Below are 16,972 nucleotides of genomic sequence, written 5' to 3' on the forward strand. Positions count from 1 at the left end.
TCAGAGTAATACATATCATGAAGAAAAGCTTGTGGGGGGAAAATGTTTCTTCATAATTATATGAGAATCAGTGTTAATCTGTTTGGTATCCCTAATTGGACAGTGATCAATGAGATTATTAGCAAAGACACCACTGGATAAATACAGTGCCTTGCGAAAGTATTCGGCCCCCTTGAACTTTGCGACCTTTTGCCACATTTCAGGCTTCAAACATAAAGATATAAAACTGTATTTTTTTGTGAAGAATCAACAACAAGTGGGACACAATCATGAAGTGGAACTACATTTATTGGATATTTCAAGCCTTTTTTAACAAATCAAAAACTGAAAAATTGGGGGTGCAAAATTATTCAGCCCCTTTACTTTCAGTGCAGCAAACTCTCTCCAGAAGTTCAGTGAGGATCTCTGAATGATCCAATGTTAACCTAAATGACTAATGATGATAAATACAATCCACCTGTGTGTAATCAAGTCTCCGTATAAATGCACCTGCACTGTGATAGTCTCAGAGGTCCGTTAAAAGCGCAGAGAGCATCATGAAGAACAAGGAACACACCAGGCAGGTCCGAGATACTGTTGTGAAGAAGTTTAAAGCCGGATTTGGATACAAAAAGATTTCCCAAGCTTTAAACATGCCAAGGAGCACTGTGCAAGCGATAATATTGAAATGGAAGGAGTATCAGACCACTGCAAATCTACCAAGACCTGGCCGTCCCTCTAAACTTTCAGCTCATACAAGGAGAAGACTGATCAGAGATGCAGCCAAGAGGCCCATGATCACTCTGGATGAACTGCAGAGATCTACAGCTGAGGTGGGAGACTCTGTCCATAGGACAACAATCAGTCGTATATTGCACAAATCTGGCCTTTATGAAAGAGTGGCAAGAAGAAAGCCATTTCTTAAAGATATCCATAAAAAGTGTTGTTTAAAGTTTGCCACAAGCCACCTGGGAGACACACCAAACATGTGGAAGAAGGTGCTCTGGTCAGATGAAACCAAAATTGAACTTTTTGGCAACAATGCAAAACGTTATGTTTGGCGTAAAAGCAACACATCTCATCACCCTGAACACACCATCCCCACTGTCAAACATGGTGGTGGCAGCATCATGGTTTGGGCCTGCTTTTCTTCAGCAGGGACAGGGAAGATGGTTCAAATTGATGGGAAGATGGATGGAGCCAAATACAGGACCATTCTGGAAGAAAACCTGATGGAGTCTGCAAAAGACCTGAGACTGGGACGGAGATTTGTCTTCCAACAAGACAATGATCCAAAACATAAAGCAAAATCTACAATGGAATGGTTCAAAAATAAACATATCCAGGTGTTAGAATGGCCAAGTCAAAGTCCAGACCTGAATCCAATCGAGAATCTGTGGAAAGAACTGAAAACTGCTGTTCACAAATGCTCTCCATCCAACCTCACTGAGCTCGAGCTGTTTTGCAAGGAGGAATGGGAAAACATTTCAGTCTCTCGATGTGCAAAACTGATAGAGACATACCCCAAGCGACTTACAGATGTAATTGCAGCAAAAGGTGGCGCTACAAAGTATTAACTTAAGGGGGCTGAATAATTTTGCACGCCCAATTTTTCAGTTTTTGATTTGTTAAAAAAGTTTTAAATATCCAATAAATGTCGTTCCACTTCATGATTGTGTCCCACTTGTTGTTGATTCTTCACAAAAACATACAGATTTATATCTTTATGTTTGAAGCCTGAAATGTGGCAAAAGGTCGCAAAGTTCAAGGGGGCCGAATACTTTCGCAAGGCACTGTACTTATGGGCAGGGGTGAAAGTAGGTTTATGTGCCTAAGTAGATCTCTATGTGCCTAAAATACTACACTGAACAAAAATACAAACGCAACATGTAAAGTGTTGGTCCCATGTTTCATGAGCTGAAATAAAAAATCCCAGAAATGTTCCATTCTCACAAAAAGCTTACATCTCTCAAATTTTGTGCACAAATTTGTTTACATCCCTATTAGTGAGCATTTCTCCTTTGCCAAAATAATCCATCCACCTAACATGTGTGGCATATCAAGAAGCTGATTAAACAGCATGATCATTAAACAGGTGCACCTTGTGCTGGGGAAAATAATACACCACTTTAAAATGTCAAATTTTGTCACACAACACATTGCCACAGATGTCTCAAGTTGACAGAGCCTGCAATTGGCATGTTGCCGGAAGGAATGTCCACCAGAGCTGTTGCCAGATAATTGAATGTTAATTTCTCTACCATAAACTGCCTCCAATGACCACGTATAACCATGCCTGCCAAGGACCTCCATATCCGGCTTCTTCACCTGCGGGATCGTCTGAGACCAGCCACCCGGACAGCTGATGACACTGAGGACTATTTCTGTCGTTAAATAAAGCTCTTTTGTGGGGAAAAAAATAATTATAATTGGCTGGGTCTGGCTCCCAAGTGGGTGGGCCTATGCCCTCCAAGGCCCACCCATGGCTGCACTCCTGGCCAGTTATGTGAAATCCATTGATTAGGGCCTTATGAATTGATTTAAATTGACTGATTTCCTTATATGAACTGTAACTCAGTCAAATCTTTTAAACTGTTTCAATTTGCTTTTATATTTTTGTTCAGTATAAATAAAGCCTTGATCACCAGAATAATGTCATACATTTATAGAATGATCAATGCATCATCAACAATCTAGTTGACATCGGTAAAGTTTTCCCTTTCATTTCTGCTTTTCTCACAGAGTAAGGATTTCCAAATGACATAATTTCCCATTCCGATCTTGTCTCGTCGCTGCAACTCCAACAACGGGCCCGGTAGAGGCAACGGTCGAGTCATGCGTCCTCTGAAACATGACATACCAAACCGCACCGCTTAACACCCACCGCTTAAGCCGGAAGCCAGCCAGACAAATGTGTCAGAGGAAACACCGTTCAACTGATTACTGAAGTCAGCCTGCAGGCGCCTGGCCTGCCACAAAGAGTCGCTAGAGCATGATGAGCCAAGTAAAGCCACCCCCCGGCCAAACCCCCCCTAACCCGGACAGCGCTGGACCAATTGTGCACCGCCCTATGGAACTCCTGGTCACAGCCAGTTGTGACACAGCCTGGGATCAAACATGGGTCTGTAGTGACGCCTAAAGCACTGCAATGCAGTGCCTTAGACCGCTGTGCCACTCGGGAGGCCCACAAATGACATCAGTTTGACCAGTTTTAAGGAAATGAAAGCTGTGACAACGATCAAACATATTTCTGATAGTATTTCAGCACGTCTTGGATGCATATTTTATGTGATTGAAAATGAAATACTGTCAGCTTTTATGTCGCTGAAAGAAATTACACGTTTAGTCAACACAACAGGTCCCTAAGCTCGCATTTGTATTCTCTCAAAATGCTGAAAGAAATAAATCATATTTCTCCACTCCTGTTTTCAAGACAAACATAACATTTGATCTGTAATTTTACTGTGAGGAACACTTAATTCTGCAGGAGTTAATATTATAACAGGCTACAGTCCGTGTCCAGACTTCAGTTACTATTCCAACTATTAGACTACTCCACTCTAAAATAATTCCATCATTCATACAGTGCCATTTGATAAATGCAAAGAGACATCACTTACAAAACACCCAAAAGTGTTATGAATGACATTCGGTGATTGTCATTCATTAGGCCCACACAGGTCTTTTAAATTGAATTGATGTGTACACAGCTGTCCTCATGGGTCTCCGCCTCATCTCTGGCAAAATGTCAGTGTTATCATTGAACCACACCGCATTTTGGAGTGTATTCCCCAAGTTTTCAAGTTTATTCGAATATTTGTCATGCGACTTACAGTACATGTGGTAATGATAAATAGTGTAATAGCCTACAGGCTCATGTTTTACCGGCACGGCGTACCCCCACTATTTATTTTGCCAGTACTCCGTACCCGACTATTCCTGCTTACTTTCACACCTGCTTATGGGGGCTATTTGTAAGAAATATACATGTATCTGCTTTGATTGTGTACATAAATATAAGCCAACAGAAGGATGACTATATGCCCCAGTGATGGCCTTGAGATCTCTTTCCTCCTGAGTATTCCTAATGTAAAATCAGCCACCTTACTGATTCCCATTATCTGCTTATCTCATTAACATTAAAGGGATACTTCAGGTTTTTGGCAATGAGGCCCTTTATCTACTTCCCCAGAGTCAGATGAACTTGTGGATACCATTTTTATGTCCCTGTGTCCAGTATGAATGAAGTTAGAGACTTAAAATGCATGCTAACCAAAACCTATTCATTTCAAAATTTAACAAACCATACAACTCTATGCACAAGGACTACTTCTAACAATTTACACTGAACATTTGACAAAAACACATTTACTGGAAGAACTGTGCAGATGCAAAGTTTGGTTACAGAATATCTGTAAAATCTCCCTCAGATTTATTTGTCCACATTTTCCATAAAGTAAATACAGTGGGGCAAAAAAGTATTTAGTCAGCCACCAATTGTGCAGGTTCTCCCACTTAAAAGGATGAGATAGGCCTGTAATTTTCATCATTGGTACACTTCAACTATGACAGACAAAATTAGAAAATAAAATCCAGAAAATCACATTGTAGGATTTTTTATGAATTTATTTGCAAATTATGGTGGAAAATAAGTATTTGGTCACCTACAAACAAGCAAGATTTCTGGCTCTCACAGACCTGTAACTTCTTCTTTAAGAGGCTCCTCTGTCCTCCACTCATTACCTGTATTAATGGCACCTGTTTGAACTTGTTATCAGTATAAAAGACACCTGTCCACAACCTCAAACAGTCACACTCCAAACTCCACTATGGCCAAGACCAAAGAGCTGTCAAAGGACACCAGAAACAGAATTGTAGACCTGCACCAGGCTGGGAAGACTGAATCTGCAATAGGTAAGCAGCTTGGTTTGAAGAAATCAACTGTGGGAGCAATTATTAGGAAATGGAAGGCATACAAGAACACTGATAATCTCCCTCGATCTGGTGCTCCACGCAAGATCTCACCCCGTGGGGTCAAAATTATCACAAGAACGGTGAGCAAAAATCCCAGAACCACACAGTGAATGACCTGCAGAGAGCTGGGAACAAAGTAACAAAGCCTACCATCAGTAACACACTACGCCGCCAGGGACTAAAATCCTGCAGTGCCAGACGTGTCCCCCTGCTTAAGCCAGTACATGTCCAGGCCCATCTGAAGTTTGCTAGAGAGCATTTGGATGATCCAGAAGAAGATTGGGAGAATGTCATATGGTCAGATGAAACCAAAATATAACTTTTTGGTAAAAACTCAACTCGTCGTGTTTGGAGGACAAAGAATGCTGAGTTGCATCCAAAGAACACCATACCTACTGTGAAGCATGGGGGTGGAAACATCATGCTTTGGGGCTGTTTTTCTGCAAAGGGACCAGGACGACTGATCAGTGTAAAGGAAAGAATGAATGGGGCCATGTATCGTGAGATTTTGAGTGAAAACCTCCTTCCATCAGCAAGGGTATTGAAGATGAAACGTGGCTGGGTCTTTCAGCATGACAATGATCAAACACACCGCCCGGGCAACGAAAGAGTGGCTTCGTAAGAAGCATTTCAAGGTCCTGGAGTGGCCTAGCCAGTCTCCAGATCTCAACCCCATAGAAAATCTTTGGAGGGAGTTGAAAGTCCGTGTTGCCCAGCAACAGCCCCAAAACATCCCTGCTCTAGAGGAGATCTGCATGGAGGAATGGGACAAAATACCAGCAACAGTGTGTGAAAATCTTGTGAAGACTTACAGAAAATGTTTGACCTCTGTCATTGCCAACAAAGGTTATATAACAAACTATTGAGATAAACTTTTGTTATTGACCAAATACTTATTTTCCACCATAATTTGCTAATAAATTCATTAAAAATCCTACAATGTGATTTTCTGGATTTTTTTTCTAATTTTGTCTGTCATAGTTGAAGTGTACCTATGATGAAAATTACAGGCCTCTCTCATCTTTTTAAGTGGAGAACTTGCACAATTGGTGGCTGACTAAATACTTTTTTGCCCCACTGTATCTGCTCCGAATTAAGATTCAACTATGTCTACAGAAAGAATGGGGTGTCAGCTATGAAATGGCACATTGACTTACTGAACTACAGTAAGTGAAATTAATTTACACCAGTAATAGAATTGCGTTAATGAAATTTCATCACGGGTCCCTGATCTGTACTACACAGGAATGCATAATTATGGATATGAATGTCATTCTCTTCATGATGTTGTATCCTAAATAGGTACACAAAGGTATGTAATAGTCACCTTTGCATATTCAGGTATTATTCTACACACTGGCTATTATTTTAATGAGCTCTGCCCCCAAACAAGACCAGGCCAAATCTGAACCAATCATCAAAGTACAGTACAGAACAGTAGAATTCAGTACAGTACAGTCGAGTTTAGTACAGTACAGTAGAGTTCAGTACAGTACAATACATTATAGTGTACTCAACTCTAGTGTGCTCTACTGTGTACTGTACTGAACTCTACTCTACTGAACTACTGTGTACTGTACTGAACTCTACTCTAATGAACTACTGTGTACTTTACCTTTCTTAACTGCACTCTACTATGCTGTACTGTGCTGTCCCAACTTGTGAACCCAACTTTGGTTTGTGACTACTATCAAATCAAATGTATTTATATAGATAGCCCTTCTTACATCAGCTGATATCTCAAAGTGCTGTACAGAAACCCAGCCTAAAACCCCAAACAGCAAGCAATGCAGGTGTAGAAGCACGGTGGCTAGGAAAAACTCCCTAGAAAGGCCAAAACCTAGAAAGAAACCAATTGCAGAAGTTCCGTTTTCGAGTTTTAATCACTTAATAATTGATTAACAAAATTGACACCAGTAAAAACACTATAACTAATTGATAGGTCTACCTTTACTTGTTACTTCTGTGAACATTTGTTATCCTCCCTCCTCATGAGGGAGAGAAATGTGAAAATATCTTAAAGATATGTGGGTTTTTGGTAACTGAATTTGAAGGCACAAGGCAACGTTTCTTAAACTTACAGAAGGCAGACAAATGTCTCCAAAACTAAATATAAGTGTTGATATTAGTTGGCCGGGGTATTTACTTCAGCATTGTGTTTTGATGTATTTCTAATACCTTTTAAGACTTTTTCTGCTAGATGGTTTCTAAGTTCCCTTTTCCATCTGTTTGACCACAAATAAGAGCCTTTGCTTATTCCAAATGTTTGGGATTTTTAGGATGTAATGGTTGGAAAATGTATATTTGCCTTCATTTCTCAAAAAATATGAACTCTCAGCTTTCATTTGACACCGAATTGTACATGCTCCTATGAACTTCACATGTTGGTGCTCATGGGTCCTTTTACATGGAAATGACTTATAGTACACATTATTGAGCTGGAGGATCTGCTGAATTAGTGTGGAAGGATTAGATTGTAATTTGTGGAAATCTGTGAAATCTATGCACATCAATGTGTTTCTATATTATGGCCTGGTTTTAAAGACTCATTAAAGTAATTTGTTTAACTACTTCAGAGCATTTCATAGAATCCTGAGCAGTTCAAACACGGGTGAAATGAATGTTGCTACTCTTGCTGACCCTTGTGCCAAATAGGAAATCCTAATCAGTTTGGGTCATTTTGTGATAAATTCTTAAATACTTTTTCCACTTGATCTGACACAGCAAACTAGGTCAAATAGAGAAATCAGTGACCTGATAAATGGATTTCCAACATGATTCCATTACCAAACAACTGAATACGAGTAGCATAAACTGTTGTGTGAGATGACGTAAACTAGAGGGAGATGGAGAAACTCCTGTGGCCAGAGGAGCCTTTGTTTTGAGAGGAGAGGGGAGGGGCAGAGTGAGAAAGGGCACCTGGAACCTAGACTATTACAGGTGGAGAGGCGAAGAAGGAGAGTAGAAACCCCCTCTCTCCAGTGGCCACTGATCTTAAGAGTTGCTGGCATGGTAACCAACACACACACACACACACACACACACACACACACACACACACACACACACACACACACACACACACACACACACACACACACACACACACACACACACACAGGCTTTCTGACCTGTCTCAGGTAATAGAAGTTGTACACTCAGTAGACTTGTGTGTTGGGTAGTCAGCTCAGACCCATCAAACCTTCCATTTGGTTTCCAGCAGTAGAGAGTGGTACTGTGGAATGTGTGACATTCCAGAGGGGCTTCCAGCCCAAAACTACCCACAACAAAACCTCTAGTCTCCAGCCCACCACTTCTGTCTCCAGGCTGGGTTCACTTGAACCCTGGCCTTTCAAGATAATCGTTCCAATGCTTGATCAATGTTTGCATCCTTGTCATCATGAGGGTTAAAGAAAACTAGTCAGTTAGAGGAAATCAGTTAGTTTCGTGAGCTTATACAGTACCAGTAAACAATAAAACAGCCAATCGCCTGTGACATTGTGTCACAACAGATAACAGCACACGCTAAATGGAAACTCTAGCTGGTGGGTAGATAATGACAATAAAAATATAATCTGTATCTCAAAGCAGGATACCAATGTTCCTGCCTCTTACACAATGCATCAGTGGTAGGTGGCTCATCCATCCCCACCCAGGAAGAGTCTGATATTTAGACTAGCTACCTGTCTGCACTGATCTGTAACAATTGAACAAGTTAAAGCCAGTCAAATGATGGGCATCAGCTTATTGCTTACACTTGTCAAGAAAGGAAATAAACTACAAACCCCTGTCTCCAGTGCAGCCAAGTAGGCTAGCCAGGCAAATATAACTTTAGGGAACTAAGTCCTGTTGGCTGTCTGTTAGAGGAAGAGATTAAGGGAAGAGGAGAAAGGAAAGGAGCGTGGGGGTTGAGGAAGTGGTGGGCTTCCACCGAGGGCTTCTGATAGAGTAGAGGTTTATGAGGGAGTTGGGGTACGCAGGTCAGAAAAGGTCCAATCATATGTCTGAGCCAAAAGGGGAGGTAGTGGGTGGTGGCTGTTAATGCTGCCAGGACTGAGCAATTAAACAATATTGTATGAAGCTTTTTTAACCATTGTAAGTAATCCCATCAACGTCTGAGGCAAAGCAATGCTTGGACCTTTTGCCTCATAAGTCTGACACATCTAGCTAATTCATCATCAACAACCTTCCCTCCACCCTCCTTCAGGGCTATGATTAGGGCTGTGACGATCATAGAATGATCATAGGTTATTGGTTAGACAAATGACCGTGGTCACCGTTAAAATAGTTTGAATAGCATTTGTTTTTTAAAATACGTACATTTTCCTTTCGCCTCCGCTCATGACATAGGTTGCGTTCCCCTGCCAAGCCGTTGCATGCATCAACCAATGGTTGCGTGCCACATCTTCGACTGTGCCGTTGGAAACCAGATTGCTATAACATAGGATGCGGTTAGCTTATAGGTAAAATACCTATCCAGGTGTTGTAAGATTTGGCAGGCGTCAGCAACGCCTGGGCAGAGGAATAGGCCCTGAATGTGCTGCTGCTGCAGGGAGGGGGCATTGCTACAACACCTTGCTTGTTTCAGCCAGCTGCAACAAAGTTTCATCAAAGTTTCAGCACAAAAGCAAGGCTGTTTTTATTTATTTACAGTTATTGGAGGTTATTGTATTTTCATGATGGTCTTCATCCATAATCTTTGGTTACATGATTATACAGTAATTGTGCCAGACCTAGCTATGATTATATCATGATTTAGTTCAACTCCTCAGTCTAGACAGACCAGGGAGAAACTGAGACCCTGGGGAAGTCTTTCTTTGTGACTCACAACAATTTACAGCCAGGAATGCAGGGACAGGGAGTGTTTGCTGAAGTGGGTGTGAGACGGGAGTCATCAAGGTTAATGCTGGTTAGTAGTTACCTAGCCAACTCATCTTCACCAGGGAATGAACAATAAAAGTTAAAACTGATTACATGACCTCACCATCCCAACAACATGTGTTTGAAAGCCTTGTGTTTTGTGGGTCTTACAGGGCAAACTGAAACAAGCAAGTCAGTCATTACATTTTAATCACTTAGCAGACACTCTCTTCCAGAGTGAGTCCATACATTTTCATACGGGTCCCCTGTGGAAATCAAAGCCACAACCCTGGCATTGCAAGCACCATGCGCTACCAACTGAGTCACATGGGACCACATGACATGGAAAGGTAAAGAGTGTTTTTAGTGAGGGCAGTGGTTTCTGGTACGGTTAATGAGTGTTGGGTTACTGTAAATGTTTGTCTGTTTCTGTTTGCACAAGCTCAACCGAGATCCATTATCAGCCAGCTACAAACAAACAGGCTGAATAGGTCCAAGCCTGATTTCCCCACCTTGCTGTTTGCAGTATGCTTAGGCTTGTACAGTTAACCCAAATAGGCATTATTATTCACTCCAGGAGAGTAACATTCCAGATGCTAGTAACTACTATAGGCCTGCACTGTTTTGTTTCTGGTTTATCTATGTCGGCCTAGTTCCAAGAGGTTATTAGATAGACTGTAGAGCCGTTTTTACCTGAAATGTTAGGTTTCATTTCCTTCAAGCCTCACCTTTGGACACTTTCTTTTCCTTATTATGTATCTGTGTTTTAAGTATTACTCCCGCTAGAGCCCCACTACTAACATCACATTGAAAGTGCAGAAATCAGGCCTTGTCAGATTGATCAGCTGCAAGAGCCAATGATATATTCTGACAACAACCTGTTTTCTGTTAAAAGCAGGAGTATCAATACAGTGGTGTTACCTTACTGTATCAGATGTCTATATTCAGACTGGGGCCCACTATGCTGCTCACCCAGGGGAAGCTCCAGTCAACACAGAACAGCACAATGAATAGAATAGACACCCTGACTCTCACAGCCACCACGTCAGATCTATAAAGGGAAGGCTACACTCTTATTATTGACTCCGCGGGTTTCCCTGTCACTGAATGAATGCTAAGTTTAATACACCAAAAAATGTAAAGCCTTGGCGTACCCGTGCTGGCCTGTAGTGTACCCGTGCTAGCCTGTATGTGTACCCGTGCTAGCCTGTATGTGTACCCGTGCTAGCCTGTATGTGTACTTGTGCTGAATTAATTGCAAAAAATCAGACCTAACGTTTTTTGGGGGATATGGCTAGAAATGCACGACTAAATAATAACAAATTGTAATAACAGGTGCATTATTTGTGTGTGTTTGTTTGTGTTTGTCTTCCTCTGCTAACTAATCAATGGAAATACAGACTAATGGTCTACTCTTCATCAATAATACAGTTGGCCACTTAATCTCCCTCATCATCCATTTTACAGCTCTACATACTAACCATAGCAAACACATCGGGGGATGCAGACGTCACAGTACTTACTAATCTATTTATTGCAGTACAATATTGGGTAACTGTACACACCTCACTCAGATCACAATGTCAATACATGGCGGCTATGGAGCTAATCCATCTAGCTCATATGATGAAGTAATGCATGTAATAATGGTACACATTTAGCATACACTGTAGTGCCTGATACACACAGATACACATATTTACCCACAGAAAAGACGCACCCATGTGACTTCAATTAGATCGATCTCCTTTACTAACATATCCTCACAGCAGTCCTATTGCCTATAGTGACGATGGCATAATGAAACACAAGAAGCAGTGTCTGATGTTCCTCAACACGATTCAGGGCTTGCTAGGGCTGGCTAGCGAAATAGATTTGGCTACACTTCAGCAGAATCATTTTAAAAAGCTCTTGAGGACTGTCTCCTAGGGCCTCACAGACTTCATGCAGACTGACTAAATGAGAGGAGACTAGGCTGATTGTGTAGAAACTAGGCAGCTCACGGACAATGGTGCGGCAAGAAGAAAGAGAATAATTTCACCCAATTTAGCCTCCTCTCGCTCTGAGGAGTGGAGCTTCTATAGGCAACATCCATGGTGGAAAAAAACTCAGAGGGAAAGTTAAGACTGAGTGCTGACATTTGTCACAATGGACAGTAGGGTTATTATCATTGCTTTAGAGTGGAGCAGCAGCAACCATATCAGGAGAAGATGGGATACATGTGTCATACATTTTAACACTGGCATTCCTAATGTGAATCTCAATGTTAAGGATAGGACACAGAAAAACACCATGTATTTCTCTCACTAATCTAAATGGATTTTGGTTGGATTAAAAAAAGGTTTATCTGTCTGGTGTTATGAGATGGATAGTGAGGGGATTGGAATAGGACTCTTCTGAATGTACAGCTTCTGATAGGAACACAGAGTATTCCTGCACCCTATTCATCAGGTCGTAATGTTTCACCAATCACTGTATAGAAAAACATGACTGGCAAATCATGACTACATTAAGACAATTTCTCAGGTCACAGACAGGGCATTTAAAACAGTCTGTCATTGATCAGATTTAGAGTCAAGGCATTTAACGGATGATGACGCCATAAATCAAATAGGGCAGCCATTGCATTTAAAAGGATGATTTCATTGATCACATAACTAAGCATTTACATTAAAGTATGGTGTGTTGGCTGAGAAAGAGCCTGAAATGGAGCCAGAATTACTTAACCTAAAGAGTCTTCATTCAGCAAGGAAATACCATATATCACACTGAGGCGATACCATGGTCTGGTCGCGTGTTTCACAGTAGAAGTCTAATGTGAGTGCTTTGTGTGTATTCATAGACTATCTACTTAAAACTGCCGAAGCAATGAGGTATCTTGGAATGAATTGCAAAAATCACTGAAGCTGGATCCAGTCTTATATCTCCCTCTTTAACTTTAAGCACCAGCTGTCAGAGCAGCTTACCGATCACTGTACCTGTACACATGCAATCTGTAAATAGCACACCCAACTAACTCATCCCCTTATTGTTATTTATCTTCTTGCTCTTTTGCACCCCAGTATCTCTACTTGCACATCATCATCTGCACAGCTATCACTCCAGTGTTAATGCTAAATTGTAATTATTTTGCCTCTATGGCCTATTTATTGCCTTACCTTCCTACTCTTCTACATTTTCACACACTGTACATAGATTTTTCTATAGTGTTATTGACTGTACGTTTGTTTATGTATAACTCTATGTTGTAGTTTTTGTCGAACTGCTTTGCTTTATCTTGGCCAGGTCGCAGTTGTAAATTAGAACTTGTCCTCCACTTGCCTACCTGGTTAAATAAAAGTGAAATAAAATAAATAAATAAACACCTTCACCTTGTTGGTATGTAGGTCATTAGGCCAACAACGCTGGATGACATGAGGGTGTTAGGGTGCTAGGCTGATGACAACACCTCCCTACTAACACTACCCCCCAAGTGTCTGTGTCATCAGAGTTCGCCCTTATTAGTCCCATCAGTCATCATAGGGATGTGTGCTCGCCGGGCTGGAGCCTGATGAGTGCCTCTCTGGTGTCAAGTGCACAGTCAGGTCTAATATGACCTCACATAACATATCACAGTAAATATTGTACAACTCTTGTAATACCATCTGTCACAGGTTTGCAAACATAGGACGGTCCTTAATCCAGTAATACATACATAGACATGTCAAGGTGTGTCAGACTCAAACAGTCAAGTCACTAAGAAATGTTGGATTGAATTCACCATGTCACACAACATGATTCAGACAGGAAAACATTCGTATTCAAACTTACTAATAAGATACCTGAATAACACATGTAGTATAATGTAATTTCAAATTTTTATCAGATCCATCTGCAAGTGTTCACCAAGAAAGCAAACATAGATTGAAGAGGAACTTGGCAAGTCATATAATGGATGCTTGCAGAATACTTTGCATTAGTCAGACTACATTAATGGAGATTCTGGGAAGGGTTTCCATGTCAAGTAACCATACCTGCCAATGTGGAGGGCCAAAGTCTCAAAGCCTAATATATGCTTTATATCTCACTAGCCTCGTGTGCCAGTCTGTGACCTCACAAATCTGAAAACTCTGTACTGTATACAGAATTTGGTTGCAAGCAAGGAACTGTTTAATAATGTTGTGTAATGGTCATATATCATGTGAAAGAGAGGAAGGTGCAATAACTTTTTGAATAAGGGTAATTCGTCAGGTTCTCCATTTACAGTTGAAGTCGGAAGTTTACATAGTTTACATTCCTGACATTCCTGACATTTAATCAGAGTAAAAATTCCCTGTCTTAGGTCAGTTAGGATCACCACTTTATTTTAAGAATGTGAAATGTCAGAATAATAGTAGAGCGAATAATTTATTTCAGCTTTTATTTCTTTCATCACATTCCCAGTGGGTCAGAAGTTTACATACACTCAATTAGTATTTGGTAGCATTGCCTTTAAATTGTGTAACTTGGGTAAAACGTTTAGGGTAGCCTTCCACAAGCTTCCCACAATAAGTTGGGTGAATTTTGGCCCATTCCTCCTGACAGAGCTGGTGTAACAGTCAGGTTTGTAGGCCTCCTTGCTCACACAGGCTTTTTCAGTTCTGTCCACAAATTCTCTATGGGATTGAGGTCAGGGCTTTGTGATGGCCACTCCGATACCTTGACTTTCTTGTCCTTAAGCCATTTGTACCACAACTTTGGAAGTATGCTTGGGGTCATTGTCCATTTGGAAGAACCATTTGCGACCAAGCTTTAACTTACTGACTGATGTCTTGAGATGTTACTTCCACAGAATTTTTCTTCCTTGTGATGCCATCTATTTTTTGAAGTGCATCAGTCCCTCCTGTAGCAAAGCACCCCCACAACATGATGCTGCCACCCAGGTGCTTCACTGTTGGGATGGTGTTCTTTGGCTTGCAAGCCATTCCCCTTTTTCCTCCAAACATAACGATGGTCATTATGGCCAAACAGTCCTATTTTTTTTTCATCAGAACAGAGGACATTTCTCCAAAAAGTATGATATTTGTCCCCATGTGCAGTTGCAAACCGTATGGCTTTTTTTATGGCGGATTTGGAGCATAGGCTTCTTCCTTGCTGAGCGGCCTTTCAGGTTATGTTGATATAGGACTCGTTTTACTGTAGATATAGATAATTTTGTACCTGTTTCGTCCAGCATCTTCACAAGGTCCTTTGCTGTTGGTCTGGGATTGATTTGTACTTTTCGCACCAAAGTATGTTCATCTCTAGGAGACAGAACGCGTCTCCTTCCTGAGCGGTATGACGGCTGCGTGGTCCCATGGTGTTTATACTTGCGTACTATTGTTTGTACAGATGAACGTGATACCTTCAGGCGTTTAGAAATTGCTCCCAAGGATAAACCAGACTTGTGGAAGTCTACACTTTATTTTCTGAGGTCTTGGCTGGTTTCTTTTGATTTTCCCATGATGTCAAGCAAAGAGGCATCGAGTTTGAAGGTAGGCCTTGAAATACATCCACAGGTACACCTCCAATTGACTCAAATGATGTCAATTAGCCTATCAGAAGCTTCTAAAACCATGACGTAATTTTCTGGAATTTTCCAAGCTGTTTAAAGGCACAGTCAACTTAGTGTATGTAAACTTCTGACCCACCTGAATTGTGATACAGTGAATTATAAGTGAAATAATCTGTCTGTAAACAATTGTTGGAAAAATTACACATGCACAAAGTAGATGTCCTAACCCACTTGCCAAAACTATAGTTTGTTAACAAGAAATTTGTGGAGTGGTTAAAAAACGAGTTTTAATAACTCCAACCTAAATGTATGTAAACTTCAGACTTCAACTGTACATAGACATTATGTGAAAGTTGTCTCTGGCTATAGACTGATTGCATTCTCCTATTATCTGGCATGAATCCAGTCTAAGATCACTTCTACACACACAATATAAACAATAGATTCTTTGTGTAACACCATGGAAACCTTACAAGCTGCACTCCACCTTGCCTAACCTACCTTCTCTAGAACTGTTCATCCACTGTTGGTCCAAATCTACCATATCAAAAACAGCATATCTATGCAAGTCCTAAAATATTCGGTATATTTTACTAACAATTGACCAGATTAAAATGAGAAAATCATTACACAACCACACCTGTTGACTTTCTATGATCATGGTTTTGCTTCACGACATACCGTTATAACTAGCAACAGATGTGAAACTGTGAACACTAAGCTACAGGTCATACTAAACTAGAACTAAACAGGATGCGGTAACGTTACAGTATGTAGCCTACTGTCTGATTTGATCTCTTACCAAAACTGCCGTAAACATCTGAAATCAGCGGCTGTCTCAGTCAAGAACAGGCATGTCCACTTAACCCAGCACCAATGCGCAATATGTATCAAACATAAATATAGGCTACTTCAATCCTATTTTCCATGGCAAAATACAAATAAAACAAACAATAGAACACTTTAAGGACGTTATCTTCTGTTTAGGCCATGTAAAGAGAGGAAAAGTTCCTCTCCTCCCGTTCAGTTCGTCCACCGAAATCGAACCCTGATGCGCTTCATTGAGCCAGTGATACATACAAAAAATATATGTAATCTTACCCTTATATTGCAGTGAGGTACCGGTTGTAATTTTCACAGACCCACTTATGGATTCGCCAGGGCTGTAGACCACTTTGTTGTTGGTGAAAGTAATATCGAATTCCTTAAGCTTACCCATGACTCCGCAACCCTCTGCGTCTCACAACAAAAAGCGCTTAGTGGTTGGTGCGCGAGGCAACGGTCTACCGCTGAAAGGAAGCTGAGCAGACAGAGCAGACAGAGCTTTCTAGGCCCAGCTGCAGCACGCACGACACCCAGTTTCCAGTAGCAGTGACGTCATTACGACAATATTTGATCCATTATTTAAAAATTATATGCGGATACATTGAATCTATTCAAGGTTGGTACTCTTCCATAACTGACCACACAATGTAAATATTTGTTTATTTAGGTCTTTGTGTTTAGGCCATCTTGACAGTGTTCACAGTACACATCCCAGTGTAGATATTATAGTAACACTGTATCTACAGTAGTAGCCAGTTTTAGCTAACAAACATTGGCCTTCTTTGCATTATTCTATATTGCTACAACTCTTTATTGAGTTGA

General features: G+C 40.9%; 1 protein-coding gene across 1 annotated transcript in view; it reads right to left on the bottom strand.

The window, feature by feature from the left end:
- LOC139408655 (arrestin domain-containing protein 1-like) overlaps positions 1-16,682 on the bottom strand; it is a 51,321-nt gene extending 34,639 nt beyond the window's left edge. Inside the window, exon 1 of the mRNA XM_071152824.1 lies at positions 16,427-16,682. Within this exon, the coding sequence (XP_071008925.1) occupies positions 16,427-16,544 (118 nt within the window). The 5' untranslated portion in view covers positions 16,545-16,682. The remainder of the gene's footprint in view (positions 1-16,426) is intronic.
- Between the last annotated feature and the right edge of the window lie 290 nt (positions 16,683-16,972).

Source organism: Oncorhynchus clarkii, chromosome 5 (genome assembly GCF_045791955.1).
Source record: "Oncorhynchus clarkii lewisi isolate Uvic-CL-2024 chromosome 5, UVic_Ocla_1.0, whole genome shotgun sequence".
NCBI lineage: Eukaryota > Metazoa > Chordata > Actinopteri > Salmoniformes > Salmonidae > Oncorhynchus > Oncorhynchus clarkii.